The sequence below is a fragment of the Vipera ursinii genome (genome assembly GCF_947247035.1).
Source record: "Vipera ursinii genome assembly, chromosome: Z".
In the NCBI taxonomy this organism is placed as follows: Eukaryota; Metazoa; Chordata; class Lepidosauria; order Squamata; family Viperidae; genus Vipera; species Vipera ursinii.
Window position 1 is genome coordinate 90,315,385 of NC_139517.1, and position 15,860 is coordinate 90,331,244.

The following is a 15,860-nucleotide window of genomic DNA, read 5'->3' on the forward strand; positions in this document are numbered from 1 at the left end:
AAAAAATGTTATACATAGATGTTACCACTATCTGAATAAATATGAAAAATGACTATATTTAATCATTTATATATTGAAAATATTAAGAATTATATTTGTTTAAGGTTGAAGAAGAATACAAATGGGAGAAGGGAAGATCAAAGAAATATATTATTAATTAATATACTAATTATGGAATTATCAAATTTAATCATTATTGACCATTAACTAATTATTATTGCTGGGTTTTTCCCCTCAAATATATAAATCAAGACAACATGCTGTACACCAGGCACTGGAGATTGTTATTGTTAAAAACCAATGATTTTTTAAAGTACTCTGTTTCTGGGCATCTTGCCAGTTTCTGAGGCAAGATGGCTATAATTCTATACTCTGTTCCACCACTAGATGTCGGTGTCTGTTTATTTTCCAGCTTTTAAAACAAAACAATTATTTTCTTGTAATTCCATCAATATTCTTTTAAGTAGAAAATCTTAACATTTTCCATAATTTTCAGTTTTATCCAAATTATAGCTTTACATTAGTCCATTTCAATGTATTTCTGTCCCCCATAAAAATTAAATCGTCATTTCCGTCTATGGAAGGGTGGGGTTATATTCCCTTTCCTTCTCACTTTTGGAGGATTTTTTGCTTCTTGGGGATCTTTTCCAGGAAATTAGTTTCAAAATAGAGAAGAGAAGATCAATATTCTCACCCTGCTCCAACACGCTGTTCACAGTTGTTCTTGGTGCTTTTGGACTTCAGATGCCAGTAGCTTGGGCTAATCACTGGAATGCAGCTAACCTTTCTCCTGTTGGATGGGAGGTCTTCCCCCAGATCAAACGGATCGAACGTTCTGCGATCATCGGGGTGCCCCTCCCTTGCTGCCTCAGGGGTGACATTTATTGTCCCCAGGTAGGGCGAAACCAGCCGTGGGATGCGGAGCTCCGCAATCCCTCAGCTGTGTCATTACAATGCAAAACCAGAAGTCAGAATAAACTGTTAGTTCCTTATAAAGAAACCTGCTTATAAGAATTCTATTTCTTAGGGTGTCAGAAAGGGAATATTTATCATTTTTCCAAATAATCTGTTGTGGGCCAAAAGAGCCAAACAGAGACAGGTATAATGACCATCTTTGGCATTATTTCAGATACAGCAGCAAGCTTAATGTTTTATTTCATTCATGTGGGAGTTTGTATGCATCATTTTTATTAATTGGTTAAGGCGTCATGCTAAAAACTAAGAAATTATGAATTCTAGCATCACCTTAGGCACAAAGCCAGCTGGGTGACCTTGGGCCAATCACTATCTCTCAGCCCTAGAAAGGAGCAATGGCAAATATTGAAATACTGCAAAGAAAACTGCAAACATATCCAGGCAGTCTAACAATTGGCAACAATCAGTGAATGAATGAATGAATGAATGAATGAATGAATGAATGAATGAATATAAATTAAATAAATAAATGTTCATTCTTTGTAGGTACCAGCTGTTCTTTCTACTCCACTAAGGCTGCATGCTTCAAATCCTAATTTATCTACATTAGATTATGGGGATGAAAAAATGTATTCAAATGGTTCTGAGATGACATCAGAATTTTCTAAATTGCAAGAGGATTTGTGTCACATAGCGCACAAAGGTAATTGGGATTTGTCCCCAGTAGAAAGATGATGAAAACAATTTGTAGATTCATGAAAATTAAATTTGGTGAACATTGCATACAATTTATGAATATCAAATGTTGGACTATTTATGGAGATCACAAGAGATATTTTATAAATGTTTTTCTTAATTATTTTTACCCCAGAAAATGATCTCATATTGATTATTGTTCTGAATGTAAGATTTTGGAATAATTTAACACATCAGATATTTGTTAAAACCTTTTGCTGAATTTCAGCTTTAGCATTGGTGATGTAAAAAAAAGGGTTTCTAAAAGAGTAAACTATTTTAATTAAAACAAAATAGAAAAAATTTTGAGGACCTCCAAGAAAAATGGTATTAGTCGTTTATTTATATATAAAATAAATAAAGCAGTAACTTAACCCTTGTGCCAGCAAAGTTTTTCTCAGCTAAATTCATTTGAATGCTATTTCAGGGACTTTTTTTCCAAATGAGACAAGTATTTCTTTTATGCACAATTTTTAAGACATTAATCAGAAGATTTGGGAGTGTTTGCTTTTTTGGTGTTCTTTGTCTTCATTGTGATGCATCGAATAAGTTCTACGTTTTGCCCTACAAACTGTCATTTCTGTAACTTTTTTTTAACTATTTTTGTAGTGTACTTTACCTTAAAGTCAGCTTTTAGTACGATTTCAACAGAAAGAGAGAAGCTGAAGCAGATATTTGACCATGATTCAGTCGCATCTCCATCTGCTCAGATAATTGGACTGAAGAATGCCTTATCATCTGTAAGTTCCCACATTAATTGGACTTGTGTTCAAAAACGTGTCTTATCAATTACATTAATTCTTTTTGGTTTGATTTTTGTCTTTTTTTTATTGAAAAGTTTTAACATACAGTTTATCTTTAACAGTCCCCCCTCCCACTCCCCTCTCCCTCCCTCCCTCTCCCTCCCCCCTCCCCCCCCGACTTCCCAGAGCTAAATACAAGGTATAAAAAAAAAATCATAAACAACCATATACTAACAACCATAAACTCTAAAATCCATCACTCTCTAGCTTATATAGGATAATACAAACCTTAATAATATTAAATATATATAAAAAAGAATAAAGAAAAAAAGGAAAGAAAGAAAGAAAGAAAAAAAGAAGGAAGACTTATTCAAATGCTACATGAAACTTCTTAACCCTATATTTGTTCTGGATATACTCAACCCATTTTCTCCATTCCATAATATAACATTCTTGCGAGTGATCTTTCAAGTAAGCCGAAATCTTTGCCATCTCTGCCAGGTCGGAAACCTTTAAAGTCCATTCTTCTATGGTCGGCAGTTCCTCTTTCTTCCAATACTGACCTATTAAAAGTCTTGCTGCCGTGATTAAGTTCAACATCAACTTAGTGTCCACAACCGTAGCATCTGTGATTATTCCCAACAAGAAGAGTTGCGGACAAAACTTTATCCTTTGCTTGAAAATCTTCTGCATATTCCACCAAATTTTTATCCAAAAGGCCTTAACCTTTTTGCAAGTCCACCATAAAGATTTTTGTCTTTATTTAGTTTACTTCAAACAAGGGGAGTTCAAAGAAAGGAACTTAGCTTTGGTATACACTTGTTCACTTGTTTCTATAACAAGCTGCAAATTGTGATTTTGCCAAGAGTTGCCTAAGGGTAGTAGAAGCTTTTAGAGAAGGCTTGTGTCCTTGTGCTGAACACACAGGCATGTATTTCATTCTTTGTGAAGTGGTACACTTAGTGTGAATAGGTCCTATCTCCATAATAGTCTTATCTCCAAGTAGTGGAGTTAATTTAGTGAAGTTAATGATAAAAAATATTTCCAGTGCTCAGGATGATCTGTGCTAGTTACTTTCTCAAAACTATAACCTTGACTTCCAAAAATAGACACACAGGATTGTGGGAGCATCTACCCATTTATCTCTTCTCTTTAATACTGTATACTCGACTTTTGAATTTGTATAATAAAATATAAATTGATAGAATGAACTGGTTGTATCATTCTGCCTGCAATAGGGCAATCTGGCATTTGCCTTGACCACCATTATTTTTATTCCCTAAGTCTTAAGGAAGCATCTTGAAAGCAATCCTGATAGTCTGGCTAAATAAGGTAGAATAAAATCCCATCATTAATTTTGAGTTCATTAATCTTTGAATAAAACCTATCCACTAACACAGGCATGTCAAACTGCTGGCCCGCGAGCTGGATGCGTCACAGCGAAACCATGTCCACCCCATTGTCGGCAATGGGGAAAAAGTCCCGATATGTCACACGTCATCACGTGACATCGCAAGTTTGACATGCCTGCACTAACATAAACAAATTTCAAGAAGTCAGTCTGTGTTCACTTATCTGAGTCCCAAGCAAAATACAATTAGCTTTGGACAACTTTCTCCTTACACTGTTGTTGATGAGTGATTGGGATCATCAAGAGCAGTCAATTTTAAAAGTGAAAAAAATCTATCTGTTGTTCTCTTGGTATAAAACAAATGGTCCATATATGAAACTGAAACTGGAAGGAAACTGGGAGATGATGAATTGCCCTAAATACAGACTTTCCCAAATATAGTTCCAAGATTGCAAGCAGGGCACAGAATAGAGTGGTGGAATAAATCATAACACTTGAAGTTGCAGTGCTTTGCACATATAAATAATTGCACAAATACTTTTAAAGGGATAAAGTGCAGCCGCGCGAGTTGTGTTGGGGGTCTCCCAATACTCCCATGTTACACCTCTGCTCCGCGAGCTGCATTGGCTGCCGGTTGCCCTCCGGGTGAGATTCAAGGTGCTGGTTATGACCTACAAAGCCCTACATGGCATGGGTCTGGATTACCTACGGCAGCACCTGCTGCCGGCATCAACTTCCCTCCGTCCAGTGCGCTCCCACAGAGAGGGCCTCCTCAGGGTGCCTCCGATCAAAGAATGTTGATTGGTGGCCCCCAGGGGGAGAGCGTTCTCTGTGGGCGCGCCAGACCTGTGGAACCACCTCCCGGTTCAGCTCCGGATGGCCCCCGACCTGCGCTCCTTCCGGCGTGATTTAAAAACTTATCTATTTGAACAATCTGGCCTGGTCTGATGGGTTTGGGGTTGGATTTAAATAAGTTTTAACACATTTTTAGTATTGTATTATTGGGCATAACTATTTAATTCTTTTTAATCTCTTTTTTAACTTTTGTATTTACATTTTGATATTTATTGCCCTGTACACCGCCCTGAGTCCTTCGGGAGAAGGGCGGTATAAAAATTTAATAAATAAATAAATAAAGTCTGTTGGTAAAACTATGATGCAATATATCATCTTATTTTGCTTATTTTAGAATGTATAATGTACATTCTAAGAGTTTCATAAGAGTATTATGAAAAGTGGTATTTTCCCTTTTCATTTTGAAGTGTGGCTCTGTTTTCATCTGTCTCGATTTCTTTTATCGTTCCCTATTCTTCCCTATCCATAAGCAAAGTCTGCCACATATTATTGAGATATCAGGTTATGTTGATAATTTTAGAAGATGATTTTTGTATGTGTGAAAATAAAAAGCAATATTTAAACTGTACATCAACAACTTTGGTGCTAAGATCTATATATTAATAGCCACTGTATCCTACCCATTCATTTAAATATTCTTAAATATTTTTACAGCCTTCATCTCTTAGTTGCTGTACTCTCCAAAGAACAATAATCCTGCTTACAGTTCTTAAAGCAAAGATTTCACATGCACAAATTAACTGGAGCCTCAACTGCTTTAGCTGCTGTATTTATCACTAGCTAAGGTTTCCAAATTGAACTTAAAAGTTGGAACCGTGTATGGTCTATTACAATAATCCAAAATGGGGGGGAGAGGGGGTCACACAGGCATGAATGATAGTGCACAAGACCACCCAATCCAGAGAAGTGTAATGGGCAACAATTTTCCCTGACACAATTTCTAAGTTACAAACTGGTATTCAGAAGTTGCTCCTGATTCTGCTTCAGTTTTTTGTAATAAGTATGAATTATAGACACCCTTTTAAAATGTTTCCTACTATTCAGCATTATTAGTAAGCTGTACTTTATATGATTATGACTGATGGAGAAAATGTGACCTGCAAATATAATGGATATATTTGAATATTGGCAATGAAAATACTTTCAGATTGCCCACATCAATTTCGGTACTTTATTTATTCATATATCATCCCCTGTCAGGATTAAATTTAAAACTCCTTGTATTTTCTTCATTTTTTTACTTATTAATTATATTAATTTATACAGTAGCAGTTCTGGCTGGCAAACAGATTTTAAATCAACAAAGAACAGAAACAAAATGATAGACAACATTATATATCCATCTACCTGTTTAGCATGCTACACTTGATACATGTATTGACAGTGACATTCTGAATAATTAAAACTTTCCAAAACTTTATTCATAGTGACTTGCTATTTAATGCACTGAAGCTTGTTCCCAGATAAATGGATATAACATTGCAGTATCGTTTCTTTTGACATCAAAGATAATTAACAAATTCCCAAATGGTTAGTCATAGTTGTCTTAAAAACTGTATTCTGCTTAAAAAAAATCATGCAACACCCACTTGCTGAGGAGACTTGTTTGATCTTGCCGTGATTAGTCATACAGAGATTAATGTCAATTATTACCACATTGGTATGCTTTTCCTGTCTTTTGCTTATGTTGTAGTTAAGTGGGTAAGGCACCACGCTGCTGCTACTATTGCACAGAAGCAAGCTTGGCTTGCATGTTGAACTTTCTTTCTTGAATAAGCTAGTGGTTTTCAACTTCTTTGTCTAATAGAAGAAAAAGTTATCTTTTTCATCTAGCAATGATTATTTTCTAACATAAATCAAAGCTAGAAGAATGTTTGCTGTCTTTGGAGGAAAGAGAAATGGATATTCAAACCTAGTTGGTGTTAGTGGCAGCATTCATTAAATGGAATGGAGAGGAATTTGGAAGATAATTAACATATATACTTCCTAACTCATTAATCACACTTCTTAAAATTACATTCCCAGAATATAGTAAAAAAAGCCAAGGATCTGTCAGGAATGTAAGATATCTACCTTATACTTTTAAAAAATGGCAGAATCAACTACTATCCATAAATCTTAAATAATCTTATTTGAAATTATTTCTGCTTTCATCTGTTGCCTGTGTATTCTTGGAAACTTAATAACACTCAAGTGCGTGTGATGTTAAATGTGTAATGTCAGATGTGTGTTTTTCATTATAACCTGATTTAGAAGACGATGATAAAAGAAGATTAAACTTTTCCTTCATCTGATCATTAAAAAATATCTCTGGCTTCTGACTACATTTTTTATTTATATTATATATATATATATATATATATATATATATATATATATATATATATATATATATATATATATATATATATATATATATATATATATATATATTGTGTGTGTGTGTGTGTGTGTGTGTGTGTGTTAAGAATTTGTCAAGGCTTTTTGAATTTACCTTGCTAATTAATTCTTTCTTTCCTGCTTTGGCCTGACTCAAGGCTTATCCGCAGGATATAGTCAACTTATGACAGCTCATTATTTGTGTAAATTATTCAAATTGCTAATAAAGAATTTGGGAGGCTGAGATGATCATTTCGAACTTTTTATGTTCTCATCAGTCAGTCATACCCTTTATCTGAGATTCGAACCTGGGCTGATTATATATATATACCAAATCATTATTTCCCAATAAGCTGGCAGTGCAGTATGCCACAGATTTAATACCATTTAATACCATCTTCACTTACCTCCTTAAGTAGGTTGACTGCAGATCATACTTGAAAATTTACCATGATGGAGACTCTATAGCACAAGTTCATCCCAGAGTTAACCCCATCTTTGCTCTCTGAGCTGATGCTTTGCAAAGGTTGCTTTTCTGTTTGCTATACAGGTCTTACTATTTAAATACTTGGCCTCAAATACTCTTAGAATTCCATTTTCTCTCTCTCTTTTTTATGCCAGAGAGACAACTATTTGTAATTAGCTGACACACTTTGATGGCCCAAATGTACCTTATTTTTTCTCTTAAATGTTCCAGGCCATAGCACAAAACACAGATCTTAAAGAACAGTTATGCAGAATACATGCCGAATCTATGCTCCTTGATTCAGTTGCTAATGCAAATTCGAGCCCTGATTTTGTAAAGGTGGGTATAGATTTCCTGTCTTTTTGCAAAACTTCTTGTTGCATCTCTCCATTCAGCTGGTCATTATCTTGTCCTCATGAATCTTCTCATCACATAGTATGGCATTAATTGTGAATGCCACCCAAAGAATAACTTCAGCTTTCAGCATGCTTTCATTGTTGTTTAATGACAGACTGCTTGCTTTTATTTCACTTCTGCTGTAAAATCTTTTGCAAAAGCCTTTCACAATTCTTTGTAGTGTTGCTGAACAGTTTATATATTCCATGTTTTAATTTTTTATATACCAAATTCTTCTATAAAACTTTCGCACAGAAAGGAAAAAACCTTCAAATAATTGTCAGAAACTAATTTGTCTTTGTAAACATAATCTTTTAACCCAGTCTGGAAAAAAAATAACACTAGAAAACCTATCAAGATAAAGATTATAGTATACCAATCCACTCAGATTGTTAAAAAGGGCTTTTGGGGGTGGGTGGGTGAGATAAGATATAAAAAATAAAATTTAATTTGAACTACAAAATCTTATCAATTGCCTAGTTTCCCTTTTCTTGCTGGATATGTTTCGGCCACTAATAACTATGTAGAAATAGGATGGAAATTAATGCAGATACATTTAGATATAATACAGTAGGCTAACAGACCCTTATTTAAGCAGGTGCCCTTCAAATATATTGGGAGTACAGTTCTGATGTCCTCCATACTAATGGGAGGTTTGGGAAGACATCAGCTTAGAGAAGGCCGAGATAGAATGCATAACTTTGTAACAATGGAGTAAGTGAGATTTCAAGATAAGAAATAATATAAGAATATTATAATAACTGAGTTTATATGACTTTTTAAAACAACATAAATGAATTTAACTTATTCATGGCAAATAGATAATATAGGTGTGTTCCAGTCATATATTTTGTGAGTATGCTGTGTTTTGAACTGAACAATTGGAGAGATCAGATGTTAATGGATTCTAACTTACATTGCATTTTTATGAGATATTTTCAAGGCATTTGCCATTATGTGCAATGGAATTTCTCTTATTGTCTCATGAAAGCTATTGCTATAATGGTAGACCAGTAATTTTTTGACATTGATGGCTTTTTAGTGCTTATGGTGCTAATCAGTTCATCTGCTATAAGCTAAACAGACACTTCAGTTTTCCACATTTATATTACACCATTTTGTTTCTGTAGACATTCCATTTTGTTTACACTAATGGATAGTCACACAGGTTTGCACTTGCTATAATATACATTGGGGAATAAATTGCATCCAAAATAATCTAGGGCTTCCCATACACCCTGCATAGTAATTTAAAAGTGGGAAACATTTGCGGCTGGGACTACATTTCCTTCTTTCCTTCTTTGCCGGCAATGGGAAAAAGTTCCGATACGTCGCACAATGTCATGTGACGACGCGAGTTTGACATGTCTGGGCTAAGGGATCTGCAGAAAACAAGGTAGTCAGAATGGGCAGGATAGCAATTTCATTTCTTTTGTTTGAGGGAATGTGGGTGCTTTTGAACTTTGAATAGTCTCAAGGCATACATCTTCCAAAATGGAAACCCCTGATTTGAAGGGATGGGTTAAAAAGATTGTAAGGACCCACCTCAGCTAACCACCCAAGAAAGCAGAACTCTTGAAATAGCATTGTCTCAAAAGGAACTATTATTAGGAGTCAGTGACAGTAGGGAAGTCAAGGCAAGATCTGGGGAAAAGCCTGCTTAAAAGGTATAGTTAAACTAGCAATCTTCCTCCTCCCGCCAAAGTCATAGTGTCCATTTGAAATCCAGCCAATCCACAGGTGGTACGATGTTTGGGTAATTGGCACAGTTGGCGCACATCTCAAGATCTTCTCCAATTTTCTTTCTTCATAGTTGTCTCCATGATAAAGAAGACATAGTCTTTTCTCAGCCAAATCTTGATATTCCATTGGGAAGCTTTGCAAGTGACTCACTGAGGGCAAAGACAAATTCGTGGCGTAATCCACATTTCCCGCCATTTTCTTTAGAGATGTGCGGGGCTTCCCCCCATGGGAATTTTAGCTGTCCTTCCCGCCAGTTGATCATGGAGTTCCATTTCTTTAGCCAAGCCAGTCCCAAAACTAACAGCCACTCCATTCCTGGTACCACAATAAACATTAGAATCTGCGTGGTTCCCCCAGGACAATATGTAAAGGTCTGTTGGCAAAACTGGCAGGCACCCTCCCTGCAACTGAGCCATCCAGTTGGCAAAAAGTAATTGGAATTTTTAGTCTCCTGACTAGTTCTGGGCTGATCATGCATTGGGTGCATCCTGAATCCAGCAAGGCTGCTAATTTTACTGTCCTCCCAATGCCAAGTATGGAAAGTTCTAGGGGCACTGTTATGGGGTCAGTTGGCCCACTCACCAATGAGTTGTTTTCGAGGTCGCTTTCCATCCCTTCTGGGTCATTGTAGCATGGAGTTTGAGCTTGACTCTGTCGCAACCATGGGGTAGCTCTACGACCTCTTTGGATCTCATCGCAGTCTCCCTGGGGTGCAGTGAGGTTGTCAGGGGTCTTCCAGCCGGTAGACAATCCCCTTTCTTGGCAGGTGTCTTGCTAAGTCAATCCATAGCTCAATGCCCTTCTTTACCACATTTGAAGCAGGCAATGGTATGAAAATGGGGCAGGCGAAGCTCAAGCAATCTCGAGCTTAGTCTCACTGGCAGTGTAGATGCTTGCGTTGATCGATCTCCACTTCTTCAGCTAGCAGGCACCAATCGTACAGTCATCCTGGGGCTCCACAAGCTACATAGGCATTGTACAACTTTTCATTGAGCCATCCTGGAAACAGCTTACCAGGATGTCATCTGGCCAGTTTAGGTGGCTGCCCAATTCTCTGAACTCTTCGGTATACTCAGCCCCTGGTCTTCTTCCTTGCTTCACCGTCTTTATGCACTCCTGGGCTTTCTTGTCTGCCAGCCGGTCTTCGAAACATCTGCGGAGACCGGTCATAAAGCAGTTGACATTTCTCAATTTGGGTGCATTACAGTTGTACAGAGCCACCATCCAATCAGCTGCTCCGCCTTCCAAAGCTAGTGTAACTACCCGAACTTCTTCTACATCAGTAGGCAGTGTTCTCCCATAGGAGAACAGGAAATGTGTCACTGAAAAGGAGAAGCGAGGGCATAGTTTTGCATACGGTGATTTATCTATGCAAATCCAAATTTAGAAATTATGATTAATTCTTTTCAGTATATCAACATACTGGGAAAAACAATGAACCGGAGTGAGGTGTACCTACCCACTCAGCTGGCTGGATGCTATTGTTGAGGGCAGGTTCATACTATCCATTTTTATTTGCTTAAAAAGTTTAATGTAATTATTCATAAGTGGTTGTGAAATGGGAGAAGTTTTAAAACTAAAACCATACAGTAGGTCTTAATATAATAGTCTTATTGATATCATCTAAGAATTTATAGTTACAAATACACAGACTAGTAAGCAATGGAGATAAGTATGTGGTTGACTTTGTTTTATGGGTTAGTCCGATTTTCCAGTTGCTTGTGACTGCTTATTTATCTCTTTTTTTTCTGTCAGAGAAAAAGATGTGAGGCTTTAGAAATCGCATAATCCAAACTTTACACTTTGATAACATCTTTGGTAATATCTTTTCTGTTTTGACATTACTTTGATCCATTTGGATTTGCTATTGATACTGAATTTGCTTACAGTGAGTCTAACAATACTTATATTGAAATTATAAAAAGATATTATTTTTGCAAAGTCATGGAGAAAAGTGTTCCTAATGCATTTCACACAAATCACATCTTTACTACAAGTAATATGTATACTGTATTAATCAAATCTTGAATATTAAACAACTAAATTATCAGAAAAAGCACAAGTATGTAGAGGAAGACATTTTTAGAGGAGAAAAACCATTGAACCTAATCCTATTGACAATCTTCAGAGGACAGATTAAATTAGCTAATTATGCTTTCCTCTGATCAAAAAGTCAGCAAAATACATTTTCTCCAACAAATTCCTAAGGAATCTTTAACTGGAAAGATAAGTGTTTGCAAAATAAAAGCCACAGACATTTTCATGACAACAGTGCTTACAGTGAGTCTAACATGGGGCTGCCCTTGAGGACCATCCGGAGGCTTCAGCTGGTGCAGAATGCAGCCGCGCGAGTCGTGATGGGGGTCTCCCGATACTCCCATGTAACACCTCTACTCCGCGAGCTGCATTGGCCTCCGGTTGCCCTTCGGGTGAGATTCAAGGTGCTGGTGATGACCTATAAAGCCCTAAATAGCGAGGGTCCGGGATATTTGAGGGAACACCTGCTGCCAGCATCAAGCTCCCTTCGTCCAGTGCGCTCCCACAGGGAGGGTCTTCTCAGGGTGCCGCCGGTTAAAGATTGCCGGCGGGTAACATCCAGGGGTAGGGCCTTCTCAGTGGGTGCGCCTGCCCTGTGGAACCAGCTGCCTGCGGAGCTTAGGACTGCCCCCAACCTCCGTTCATTCCTCCGGGACCTGAAGACCTGGCTCTTCGAGCTCTCTGGCCCAGGCTGAGGATATTTTAATTTTAATTGGGGTTTTTTACTGTTCTCAGGGTTTTATTTAATCTTTTTTTAATTTGTTTTAACGTTTGTATTGACTCTCTTTTAAATGCCCTGTAAACCGCCCTGAGTCCTTCGGGCGGTATATAAATCTAAATAAATAAATAAAATAAATAACAAAAAGGGGTCCATCTGCCAATTTTCTTTATTCTCCTGTTCTCAGTTTCTTGAATGTAAGCTCTTTTTTGGTGGGGGGGGGAATCAGAAAGCCAAGATCTACAAACTGCATACCTTGTTTTTGTGATGACAGAAGCCTTCAAGATCATGCTTCAAAATTTGAAACGTATCAAATAAAAATGTCAAATAAAAGCAGCATGTTTATGAAAAAGATAAATTCATTTATCATTACAAAAATGAACTAGTTGGGAGGAATTGAGGTGGCAATTTCATTTCTGTTTTTTGTGTGACATTCTTTTACTTCACTGAGATCTTGAGTCACTCAGAAAGTGTAAAAATTAATAAAGATGTGCTGTTCGTCACAAAAAAATTGAACATTATTTAATTGAACACATGAGGTCACAGATCAAATGAAAAATCTCTTTAGGCTTCTTTATGTCAATAACTATTGTCAATTTAAGTATTATTAGAAACTATTTTGTGATGAAAAATATCAGAAACAAATTAACACCTGCCTCACTATGTTTCTTTTGCTGAACCCAAATCCTGCATGACCTTGAGAGGTTTTGAGTGTGCATAAATTAACTGATTTCTCAAATAAGTGATAAATATTACAGCAATGACATTGTAAGGCAATGCAAAGACTGAGATGAAAGGACAGAAAATAATTGACCATTATATCCAGCATTTCTATTTGATATTGTCAGTTTCTCTTAGGCTTTATTGTCCCTGTCCTTTTATATATGTTAGCTTCTTACGATGTACTGTACTTCGCAATTCTGCTTTTGTTTTGCTGTTGATTTGCTTAGATGGGCATCCAATCAGGATTTTGCCACCTCTCTGCCTTAACTTTTTCCTATCCATCACTGCTTACAGTGATGTTGATAAATCATTAGTTCCATTTTGAGGTGAAAGTCCCTAGCTAGTATTAGTTCCTTTAAAAACCTTAGAATGGTTTTTATAAACCAAGTAAAACACCCATCTACCTTTCCTGACTCAAAAAATGGAAGATCCTAGCTTTGCAAATAGCTTTTCCAGTTCCCTTTGGAGGACCACTCTGATACAAAGTTCAGAAAATAGTATGTTAATAGAAACATAAGCAGCTTCTGCAATTACATACATGCTTAGCTGACTATGTCAGGTCCACAGGTTGACCCTCTGTTTTAAAATCAGCATATTTGCTGAAGGACTTTGTAATCTGTAACAATCTAGTATCATTTAGTGAAGGGGGAATTCTTGACTTCCACCTTGAAATTCAGTTTTAACTGCCACTAGGAACTGCGGTATTTAAGAAAGGTGTTAGATATATAAAATTCTTATTTATTTTTTTATTTTAATTACATTTATATCCCGCCCTTCTCCGAAGACTCAGGGCGGCTTACAAGCTTAGCAGTAGCCTTCATTCTATGTATATGCCTGCTTATTAGGGCTTTCACACACACACCCAAGCGGCATTATTACGAAGTCAGCTTAATTGCCCCCAACAATCTGGGTCCTCATTTTACCTACCTCGGAAGGATGGAAGGCTGAGTCAACCTTGAGCCTGGTGGGATGCGAACCTGCACTAATTGCAGGCAGCTGGTGTTACTTAAGGAGGCATTAGCCCACTGCTCCACCAAGGCTCTTATGATTCTGTATTTTCCTTCCTATGGTACTTTGAGGAGGCATCATTCAAAAGCCTGCTCAAAAAGGCTTTAATTCTTGATTTACAACCATTTGTTTAGTGAACTTTCAAAGATACTACATTTAAAAAAAGTGACATGACCATTTTTCAGACTTACAGCAGTTGCAACATCCCCATGGTCATGAGATTAAAATTCAGATGTGTGGCAACTGGTTCATATTTATAACCTTGCAGTGTCCTGGCATCATGTGAGCACCTTTTGCAACCTTCTGGCAAGCAATGAGAAAGCCAGATTCATGGTATACTAATTTAACAGCTTTAGTGATTCACTTAAAAAGCGTGGCAAGAAATGGGGCGGAACTCACTTAACAACTGTCTTGCTTAGGAGAGAAAAAATTGGGCTCAATTGTGGTCATAAGTCAAGGGCTACCTGTATAGCCATGTGTACCTAAAGAATATATATTCTCTGCTATAGTGCCTGCCCTGTGGGATAGCATATCCCAGGTGCCCCTATATGATGTTCCAAGTAGTGTTGAAAATCAGGCTGTGGGCAGACTCTGGTGTGAACCCTAGTAAAACTTCATAGGCTGTTTGATATGGCTTTTCTGTTTCTTTTTTTCATTGCGTGTAAAGGGCCCAGAATCAATTCTAGTCAGACATTCTTTCAAATCTATCTGAATAATAAATGAAATATTGCTCATGACTATTTTTAAATCTTTGGGGGATTTTTTGCAGGAAAGTTCTGAACACCAAAACAGGAGTCTGGTTCACCAGATATCGAATGAAAGCAGACTATCAATAACAGATTCACTCACCGAGTTTTTTGATGCACAGGAAGTCCTGCTGTCTGCCAGTTCTTCAGAAAATGAGGTGTGGAAAATAGTTCAGAAACACTGGATTTATTTCAAAATCATCTGACCTTTATTTTCTTTGCAATCTCAGTGTGACATTATGCACATTATTCCAGCATGCGAAATTTACTTACTGGAACTTTCTAAAGTATTTTTAAGAGACTAGGAGACTGAAAGAATGAATACAAGAAGTAGTGCTTAGATCAGACATGTCAAACGTGACATCACATGACGTATTGGAGCTTTTTCCTCATTGCCAGCATGGGGTGGGCACGGTTTCCTCGTGATGCGTCTGGCCCACAGGCCGGCAGTTTGACACCCCTGGCTTAGATGAAGATATTATTATGTTTTTCTTAGGAAGAAATATTTAATTAACCCAAATTTGAATATTATTTCCATTGGAACTGACTATGTAGCAAGTTTTTCCATAATGTGGAAATTATATTCAAGCTTACTTTAGACTTGTCCAGCCCACAGGCTAATAGTTGCTTAGAAAGGAATTTTATTGTTGCAATATCCATTTCAAATTTGATATATTACTTCCTTTGCACAAATGTGGCAGTATATGAAAAGGGATTTTTCCCCACTTCCATTTTCAGCATAAAAGAATGTTTCCTTCCTCCCCAGGTGTCTGATGATGATTCATATGCCAGTGATATAAGTGATAATATTTCGGAAGACAACCTAAGTAACGACATTGAGAATGAAAGGCAAACACTTGGTAGGAGTTTTTATTTATATACTTCTGGTCTCTGATTTTTTTTTTAAATTTTGAAGTACTGATAAATTAGTAACCTAGAGATATGCATATTAAGTTCAGGCTTCCATTTTAAACAATCACTTTCTGCAGTTCTGATATTATGTGCAGTGATATCCAAAGAAGGAATAACTCACATTTTAATGCGT

The 15,860-nt window shown here is 36.9% G+C and overlaps 1 protein-coding gene across 9 annotated transcripts in view; it reads left to right on the forward strand.

Annotated features, from left to right (window-relative positions):
- OSBPL3 (oxysterol binding protein like 3) overlaps positions 1-15,860 on the forward strand; it is a 122,782-nt gene that overhangs the window by 73,968 nt on the left and 32,954 nt on the right. For 8 of the 9 annotated variants that reach the window (XM_083376693.1, XM_083376698.1, XM_083376694.1 and 5 more), the window contains 5 exons: positions 1,462-1,618; positions 2,260-2,390; positions 7,676-7,783; positions 14,839-14,973; positions 15,582-15,675. In XM_083376693.1, the coding sequence (XP_083232819.1) occupies positions 1,462-1,618; positions 2,260-2,390; positions 7,676-7,783; positions 14,839-14,973; positions 15,582-15,675 (625 nt within the window). The remainder of the gene's footprint in view (positions 1-1,461; positions 1,619-2,259; positions 2,391-7,675; positions 7,784-14,838; positions 14,974-15,581; positions 15,676-15,860) is intronic. The other variant, XM_083376699.1, reaches the window with a different exon arrangement.